Source organism: Poecilia reticulata, linkage group LG21 (assembly GCF_000633615.1).
Source record: "Poecilia reticulata strain Guanapo linkage group LG21, Guppy_female_1.0+MT, whole genome shotgun sequence".
Lineage (NCBI taxonomy): Eukaryota > Metazoa > Chordata > Actinopteri > Cyprinodontiformes > Poeciliidae > Poecilia > Poecilia reticulata.
In genome coordinates this window covers 6,719,376-6,728,865 of record NC_024351.1, presented here as the reverse complement: position 1 = coordinate 6,728,865, position 9,490 = coordinate 6,719,376, and the positions used below count along the sequence as shown (strand labels likewise).

Sequence of the window (9,490 nt, the reverse complement as noted above, 5' to 3'; positions counted from 1 at the left end):
CTCATAGCATACACGCAAAATAATGAGAAATAAAAGAGGAATAAAAACCTGATTCAAATTCCTCTGATGTGGCATTGTCTCAGACGAAGAAAGGGTTGTGGTAATTTGCTCTCTGGATGTGGCTGCTGAAACCAATACTGATTTCTTTGCTTTGCTAATTATTAATTACCCACCTCCATGCATATGTGTTTATTCCTAATTGTATTTGATGGATGAGTGGCAGCTTTGACACCTCATTAGACCAGATTAATTGAACGACACAATATTTATGTCTCGCCAATGACCAGTTATCCTACCATCTATCATTGCGATGATCTCGCTGATTGAAAACCACTGATCCGTGTAATCCTAATTATTTTGAATTAGAAAAGAATTTATAGCTTCTTGTGGCGTTTTTCTGTGATGATGGCAAATTGGAAACATTAAATGCATAACGAGGGGGAAAATGAGAGGAAGGCACAATTACAGAATTAATGTGGGTGAATGTCGGCGAAAGGGGGAAGGGTGCAGGAAACAAATTCGAGGCGGAGGCCTTTACAGACCAGAGGTTTAACTGCACAGCCTTACACACAGACATTTTTTTTTCTTCAGCTTCTGGCATAAAATTTGCCTCTCTCTTAATTCTGTAAGGTAAAGCCCACAGGATGCTTTTTTTTTACTTTTGACAAAACCTCTGTATTCTTCAACAACTCCCTATCCTCTCCCTTACGAACATTGCTTCCGTGGAATATCTCGATCCATATTCCTGTCTTTTATTAAAAAGTTGGCAGAGTGAAAACACTTCCACTGAACTTCACATAACCCTCCTCTAACTTCTGCAAAGCTCAGGCCCTCCTGGGAGGAGCACAAACTAAAATCCAGCATTTGAGCTCACAAAGGCGCAACAAGGCCCAGAAGAGTGGAGCTTTTACTATCATACGGTATGCGAAAGCCTCAAGGAGCAGACTTCTTTCCCAGGTAGCGAGAACTTCCTCAAGCTTATTTTCTCGAACTTTTCAAGTTTCTAACACCATTAGCCGGCTCCCTGGTGATTTTTGAAAGCCTTGCCGCTAATTGAATTAAGCGGTTTGGTTTGGATTCAAGCGTTTATGAGAGCAAGTCAGTTGAGTCAATGAAGTCCTCACGGTTTTCTAATACCAAGAGGAATCATGAATGTATGCGTAGATCACCGCTGCAAATTAGAAGTTAAAAAAAGAGGAGTTGATCTCCCTAATTAAGGGTTAAACCCATCTAAACAAGGTAAAAAATACCTGGCTGGGGGACATGATGCATTTATGTTGTTGTTGAGAGAATCTTATTTTAGGTATTAAGATGCCCCTAAAGCACACTGTGCCAACTCTTGACCTTTGGTTACTGTAGCCAACTTTAGAGTGCTACAAAAGTGCATATAAAATTACTTGTCTGATTTGATTTAAAAAAATTTAAAAAAAATTGAAAGGCTGATCATAACTTGTTTTTGTTTCATACTGTCAATTATGTATTTTATGGCTCTAAAAAAAGTTACTGAAAAAGATAGTCTCTTGGATAAGGTTTTCACCGTGTAGTTCACCTTTTCCATATCTGTTTATAGATTTCCTGATTTTATTAATTGCACAAAGTTGAAGTAAACTGTGAAGAGCATTTTTCCTCCTTCCCTGATTAAATATAAAATAGGTGGCTAATAATAAATTGGGCTACACTTTTATTTTCCCCGTAATCAATATAGTTGACAGATGCTGCCTTAAAGTAAGCAAACCTATGAAATAGAAAGAAAAATATCAGGAAGTTTTTTTTAACTTTATCCTCTCTTAATGACGACAAAAATACAACAGAACGTTTTCACCTGCATAAATGCAAGCTGGATCTAACAAACATTTGAAAGTCAAATTTGCTGATATCCAAAATAATTCTTAGACATATATTCCTATTTTAATCAATATCACTTTTTAAATATTCTCAACTCAAACACTCTTGTTTCAAAAATAGGACAAGTGGTCCTGATTCAGAATCAGCTGGGGGAAAGTTTAATCCCATTGAAGGGAGCCAAAGCCAGACGTTTAGCTCCTCACAGTGTAGAATACAAGATTATAAAGCCTGATATAGCCCTTCCACCACCCGTTTATTTTTATCCTCTATTAAGGCAGCGATATCCTTAAAGGCTGCCAAAATTATCCTGCAAAAAATGCTGACTGGGAAATATGAAAGGTTCCAGGCGGCTCTAGTAAGCAATCTGTGCGCATGGTGGAGCAATGTGACTGCTGTGCTTGCTATACCAACAGGGGTGACCCCGGCTGGATGAAGAGGTGAGGCTAAATGAAAGTCATCCCCAGATCTTGTGGGAGCCAAGTCTGGAAAACAACAGCTCGCTCCGGAAGATCAGATTTTAGTGATGCTTTGCATCTGTGCATGTTTGGGAATTTTTTTTAAGCACATTTTTTAAAGCATTGTAATTAATATTCAGCTGATTTTTTTTTTGTGCAGGGTAAACCAGCAAAAAACAACAAGCAGGGAATTTAATCTTGTCTTAAACTGATGGTTTGACTTAAAGTAAGCAAACCTATAAAATATAAAGAAAAATATCAGGAATTTTTTTTTTAACTTTACTCTCTCTAATTGACGACAAAAGTGACTCCCACCTTTACGTTTGGAGTCACTGGGATTATTAACATAAAAATCTACAGAACATTTTCTATGGCAACTTTTCTGACAGTTGATGGGGAAAGACGAGTGATACACCTGACAGTTTGCATTGTCACATGTAAAAGAAGTTGGATAAAACCTGCCAACTACATACAAAAGAGACCCATGTTGAAGTTTTTATTTAATCTGAATTAGTAGCAAAGGAAATGAGACTTTTGATTGTTTGAAATGTGAAGTTAAACTCATTTATTGCCCATTTCTTATGGAAAACAATTCTCCCCTTTTTGAGTTGTATGCTTTTAAAAGCAAGCTAAATATTATTGCAACATTTTTAGATAAAAAAAAAAAAGCTAACATTTTTTGAATCCATTAGCAGTACCTGCTTGTGATGGCGGAGTGCCCAATTCTTATTTCCAGAGGTACACATTAAAATATTTCAAACATCTTTATATTTGCAAATTTTGTATTTTTTCTTTTCTTATACTTGATAAGAAAAGTATAAGAACAGCCATGAAACCAGAATCAGAACAACAGGAGACTCTGACGTTTCGTGACTGAACCTGGCAAGCAGTTATGCTTCTGTATACTGATTACATGATGCAATACAGGTGAGTAAATGAGCAGCTGGAAAACAGGTGTAGGGGGTTGAAAACAGGCACTGAGGGAAAAGTAACATCAGGAGACAGAAATAAATGAAACATGAGATGGAACAAAATAAGCAACATAAGCAAACCAAGCTCAAAGTCCAATTGATTGTGAGTTACACAAGCAAGCCAAATGGCAGTTTTGAACACTTTTATGCAAAAATTAAGTCTTTAAAAACCTTAAAAATATCACATTAGTATGTTTTTCTTACTTTCAGCATCCATAGAAGTATGACAAAGTATTCTTTATTAACGTTTCATGAGCACTACACCGCCCCGTCATCAATATCTACTTAATTTTTGGCTGAGTTGTGCCTGATGCTAAACACATCTGGAGAAAGCTGCACCTTTCACCGTGGACAACCTGTTTTCTCTGCGGCGCTCAAAGCAGCAGCAACCCGTGCTACATACGCAGAAGCATCACAAAGCTGTAAACAACTGACACCAAAACACCCATCATTTATTTATTTTATTTTATTTTACTAGCTGCCATATTAGAATGAATTTGAGGTGAATGTATTGATCCTGTTCCCAGATGGAAGTGACACAACCTGGCTTTTGCCATAAAGGTGACTCCGTTCAGACCTTCCACATCAACGAGCCGGGAAAAGATTCAACCGGTATCAGTGAGCCATTGGAAGCTCGAGCCGTGAGCTGCAATTGATTTTGTTTATTCTGGACGCGATTAAGCACAGTGGAGATTGCTTGCCGTTTATGTCCGAATCAGCGTTATGACTTTCAGAGGTATAAGGTTAGAGAAATGCCTTCAAAATAATAAAAGTATGCAGTATACGCAGCATTTGGTGACTACATTTAACAGAACCGAAAAGCGGACAATGTGGAGACCAGACACGATATATTTTAAATCATATTATCAAAAGTACCTAAGACTAAAATAAATGTCTGAAAATCTGAGTCCAGGTTTTAAAACTGTAAAAGATGCAACACAATATATTTTGCTGCACTTATTGATAAAATATGGAGTGATATTTGACCCCAGTGATGCAGTGTTGCACAAAAAAAACATCTACAAATATGACCAGAGGTACGAGCACCACTTCCTCTGCCTCTTTGTGTGAGTCCAGCTCTCTCAATCAAGACATCGCAGCCTTGCCACCGTCCTCTGATTAACTCTGCTGCTCTTGTAGCTGTGTTTTAACGCTCCTTTGTGAAATGAGAAATTAAGAGGCAAGAGATAGAGGCTAATAGCATTTATTAACCCAGCGTGAGCTTGCAGCGGTCCTCCACACAGGCTGCTCCAGTTTCTGGTGGCTTTGCTATACGGAATAGCCCAGCAGAGAGAGAGAGAGAGGGAGAGACAGAGGGGTGGGGTGGAATGTAACAAAACCCCAACAAATGCACCCAGCTGATTAATGGAGCCCTGTGGCTATAGCAATTATCCCTCTCCACACTCCTCCGGCAGACGAGCCAAACAAGTGTGTGGCAGCGAGAGCAAAGTGTGTAAATCATGTTTCTGTGCCACTTGTGTTACCTTGATAAAGACTTGGCGAGAGTTTGTTGATTTAACGGGTTGCAGAGGTGGAGCTGGACTTTTAAAATCACTTTTTGGCCGCTTATTCTCTGTAGTATATTTTGTCTGGTTTGTGCTCCAAGTGGCATATTTTATCTATTTGTTTATCTTGATCATTTGTCACAACTAAGTAATAAAGATGTAAGAAATTGTTTTATGACCCTGATATTTACTGTTGAGCTATAGATTTGCATTAGTTTAAATTAACTTTTTAAATAATATGCAGGAAAACAAAGAAGGTGCATCTATTTTATACATTTCTGCAGTCACAAGGAAGAAAAAAAATCAGCTTTTTCTTGTTTGAGAAACTCAATTACATAAAAGCAACGCAGCAGAAGAGCATAATCCTCACTCCAACATTTTATGTATTTACTACTTATTGATTGTTGCACTTTACACCAAGCTTTTGATTCAACAGGCTGTAAAATCTCATCGCCGTCTGACCTAGTTTAGTTTTTCAAAGGTTCCCATTGTACTTTACATTTATTAAATTCCTTTGTTCAGCTGTTTTCTGCTAAATTAAGACTACGTTCTAGGCACTGGGAGACACCGGAGATCGAGGGAATACTTAGCTGACAATGAAAAACAAGAGAAATGAGAGCAAACTACAAACTCCACATGCACACACCGGTTGCTGTCCAACGCAGCAAAACATGCTTACATGTAGATTTGACTGTTTCTTCAAATGATAGGTGCATTTTAGGCTCAGTGAATTTACTGTAAAATATTAAACAACATCTCACAGACATGCATGTGGTGATGCGGAAGGAGAGGGGAGCATATAAAAATAAGAAAAACATACACAAATGTGCAAAAGGAAGGCTGTTAAATTTATTAGTAGTTGTTGCTTATTTTCATACTGTAAGCAAATGTCTTTTATTTGGTCAGGCCAATGCATTTCTTTCTTTTACTCATTTATTTTTATTTAACTTTTTATTCACTTCTTTTTTTGGTCAGTGAATTTATCAATCTTCCAAGTCGATTCCCATCAATAAATTGTAGTTCAGATAAAGAGGAGTTCAGCTTTTCAGGCTGAAGATAAGTGTGTATATCGTTTAATCTAGGAAACGGCATACAAATTCATTTGAACGAGATCTGCTCCTTTGTCCAGTCCTGATCTGAAGCCATACATGTCCGCTGAACATCAGTCCTGTTCCCTCTGCCTCATTAAAAACATAAACACATCTCCTGTATTGATTACGTCTGGATGTCTTAATCAGATCAGCAGGAATATTTTGCGTTTTCTACTGCAGGAAAGTACACTGAATGCCAAAATATTGATCATGTTTTATGTCAGACTGCGCGGTTCTGTCATTAAAGCAATCACCCTTTGGTCCAGTGACTCTGATACGGAGTGACATGAAAAGAAAACATTCAAATTCATAATTCCCTTTAAAAAAAAAAAAAAAAAAAAGACTGAAGGGGAACAGAGTCTGTCCTCAGGCTTCTGGTGACACAGGCACACCGTAATCAATAAGAGCGTGTGATGGGTTTTGCATCGATCAGGAAAATGTGGGTTGATGAAGTGGGTTGGGAGGATTGGGCCGCGGAGCTTTGGCTTCCCTCTGATGGCTGCCGCGCCACACAGCCGCCATAAACATCCACTCAAACTTCTGTGCTGTCAGCTTCTCAGAGGCTGTTATCACTATTTATTTGGGAATCCTGCCTCTTGCAGGCTTGGTGGATCTTTCACCCCTGCACAGATCGCAGAAGTGCCGTGGGAAGCAGCTGTTGTTGCTTCAAACAAGGGCAGGCGGTGGAAAAGCCAGACCTGTGGTGGAGAGGATAAAAGACTAAAGGGAACAGTTTAACTCTATAAGCTGACTCTGAGCCCTCGAAAGCCGAGTAAACAGACCTGTAAGTCAGCCTCAGTGAACATGCCTATCTATCTATCTATCTATCTATCTATCTATCTATCTATCTATCTATCTATCTATTTTAAGGGGGTCTGCCCATGTTTTGCTCCCTTGTGAATGGACACAGACTGGTTGCCCACTAGCCCATCTCAGTCCTGTAATCGTTCCCTCCCATTGGCCGCTTCCAGGACATCCTTCCCCAAACCGACCAATAACCCTCAGCTCTGCACACCCCAACCACTCCTTCCTCGTCTTAAAGAGCCCCATCGTCTTCAATGGAGACCCAGTCGCTTCACTCACTTTACTCAGCCAGAGAGCACGCTTTCTTCTCTCTCTGCTGCTGCTCTCCATCCATCTCTCTTTATTTTTTTATTCTCTCTGTCTCTCCATCCATCTCTCCTCCTTAATTCCCTGTTCCCTCTCCTTTCTTTGCATTTGCTTTTTTCCTGTTTTTCTTCACTTTTTTCCTCCTCTCCAGCGATCTTGAACGCTCAGCACTTGTTTAGACTGGAGTTTTGTGTGACCCAAGGAAGGTTTATTTCCTTTTTATTTGCTACTTTGAGAGAGTTGGAGAAAGGAGCGAGGCCAGACCCTAATCTGTGACAATATGAGGAGTTGATCTCCTCTTCCAGCTTTTCTCCAGCTGTTCGTCCTGTTGTTCTTCGTTCATTGTTTTTGTTTTTTTACTGCAACACCTGGAATGCTTAATGTGGACTGATGGATGTTTCTGAACTGTGCATCCCAGATCCCCTCTGCTACCACAACCAGTGAGTGTTTCTCTTTACTCATCTTTCTGTCCTTTGCTTTGTGTCAGTACTTTGCAACAATGTAAGCATCAAAACTGTCACTTACAAGACAGAAAGGAAAAAAAAAAAAAAAAGAAACTTGGCACCTAAAGTAAGCATCCTGACAGAGGAGGACGTCTCTGCATGGGACATGTGATGTCAGAAATCCCAGCTGCAGCAGCAAAACCTGCAGGGAGTCCAGGATGCACGGCTGCACCGGAACGGTCCAGCTCGGCTTCAGGATGCAACATTTCAGAGCATTTATTGAATGTTATTTTACGGTGTAAACATCTAGTCTGGTGGCTGTACATAAGCTCGGAGGACAGACAGTTAAAACTAACTATAAGTTTGGAAAACCTAGAAAAGTTTCTGCAGGACCTAATCTTCTATTTTTTTTTTTTTTTTTGCTGCACTGATAAAAAAAGCCAGGATTGAAGGTTTTAAGTTGTTTAGGATTTATAGAACATCCTGGATAATATTACCTTAAAAAAAAAAATAGAGAGCGATAATGTTAGATTAAAATTGCTGCTCACTTCTGCATTCAGTTTAAAACTGACCACATCAGACAGCATGTTTTCTATTTGAAGCTGTCTTAAGTATTTAATGCTGTTACACACAGAGACAAGCTTTTTCAGCAAAAAAAAAAAAAAAAAAAAAAAATATATATATATATATCGGCTCTAAATTTGACTTGCAATTGTTTCAATTATTCTAATCATACTAAGCTGGAACATGACACATAAAAATGACCAAGTGTTATTTTATTCACAAAGAGCTGCTTGTTTTGGATAAAGTTCTATGGATTCATTTTTAAAATGTTGAATATTTGGTGCTTTTGCTGATTTACTTTGTATGATCAGCATACATCTAAACACACCTGTGATTTTTGAATCTAGGATTTAAAATTGTTTTTAGGCATTAAAAGCAATAAACTGTTGACAGCATTAGCAAAACATACATTTTCTGCTGTGCTGTTGGACTTAATTCAGTCAGCAAAGTCACTAAGGTGTAGTTTACCCAATGAAGGGAAGATAAACTTTTACACTCACAATATTAATAAAACTGCTCAGTTGCAACATTTTTTTTTTAGACTTTTATAGTTTTGTTTTGTGATTTATTTGATAGTTTAAACAAAATGTAAGTTCATATGAATTGCTGCACATGTGTTCCAAGTGAAAAAATATATAAATGAGAAAAAAAAAACACTATAAATACTTTATAATTTGCTCTGACCATGTTCTACTGTTTAATCTGTGCGTGTACCCGTGTGTGTGTTTGGCATTACTCACTTCCGCAACATGTATTCTTCTTATGCTTTTCTAAAGCAGTAAATTAAACTTTTGGCATGACATTTATGCTGTTCCACATTTTTCACCACCGGGACATGAATGTGGTGTAGCTACTCGACTTTTTTGCAAACAAAAAGTCTGCATGACCGGCAACACACACACCCACGCACACACACACACAGAGCTCTGCTGGGATCGGTTTGGCGCTGCAGAGTGCCATTAATCCCAGCCGAGAACTTTTGGTAAGACGACCTGCCTGGTAGCTGGAGGTGAGAGCTCTGATGGCGGTCCAGCTCTCATACTTACTGTAGACTCTACTAATTAAACAAGCATGTTCCTCCACTGCTCCTTAACTGAACTTATATTAACTTGTTTTTTTTTTTATTGATAAAAATAAAATATTCTGCAGAAACAGTGGAACAGCAAATAAAAAGTGCATCAGAGCTTGATGGGAATAACTGAAGTAACTCCCTTGACGTTTCAGCCCAAAATCAGTATGTTCCTTCAGTGCTGAGCACTTCTGCTTATTTTATGTGAAACTTTTAACTTTCAATTGTTTAAAATAAACAAACATTTGTGAGCTCCATTTCAACTAAAGAGCAGTCCTTCCAGTTTTTACCGCTCTCCTTGCTCACATTATTTACTTTTAGTCCAGCTGTCTCACCTCAGTTTCTGTTCACAAACTGGAATGTTTAAGTGTTCAAACATCTTTACACGATCACAATTACACACATGAATATGTGCATGCAAATACATAATGGACCAA

At 38.5% G+C, this 9,490-nt stretch overlaps 1 protein-coding gene across 1 annotated transcript in view; it reads left to right on the top strand.

Annotated features, from left to right (window-relative positions):
* The first annotated feature begins 6,955 nt into the window (after positions 1–6,955).
* Positions 6,956–9,490, top strand: part of esrrgb (estrogen-related receptor gamma b) — a 46,263-nt gene continuing 43,728 nt past the window's right edge. The window contains exon 1 of the mRNA XM_008397869.2: positions 6,956–7,417. Within this exon, the coding sequence (XP_008396091.1) occupies positions 7,368–7,417 (50 nt within the window). The 5' untranslated portion in view covers positions 6,956–7,367. The remainder of the gene's footprint in view (positions 7,418–9,490) is intronic.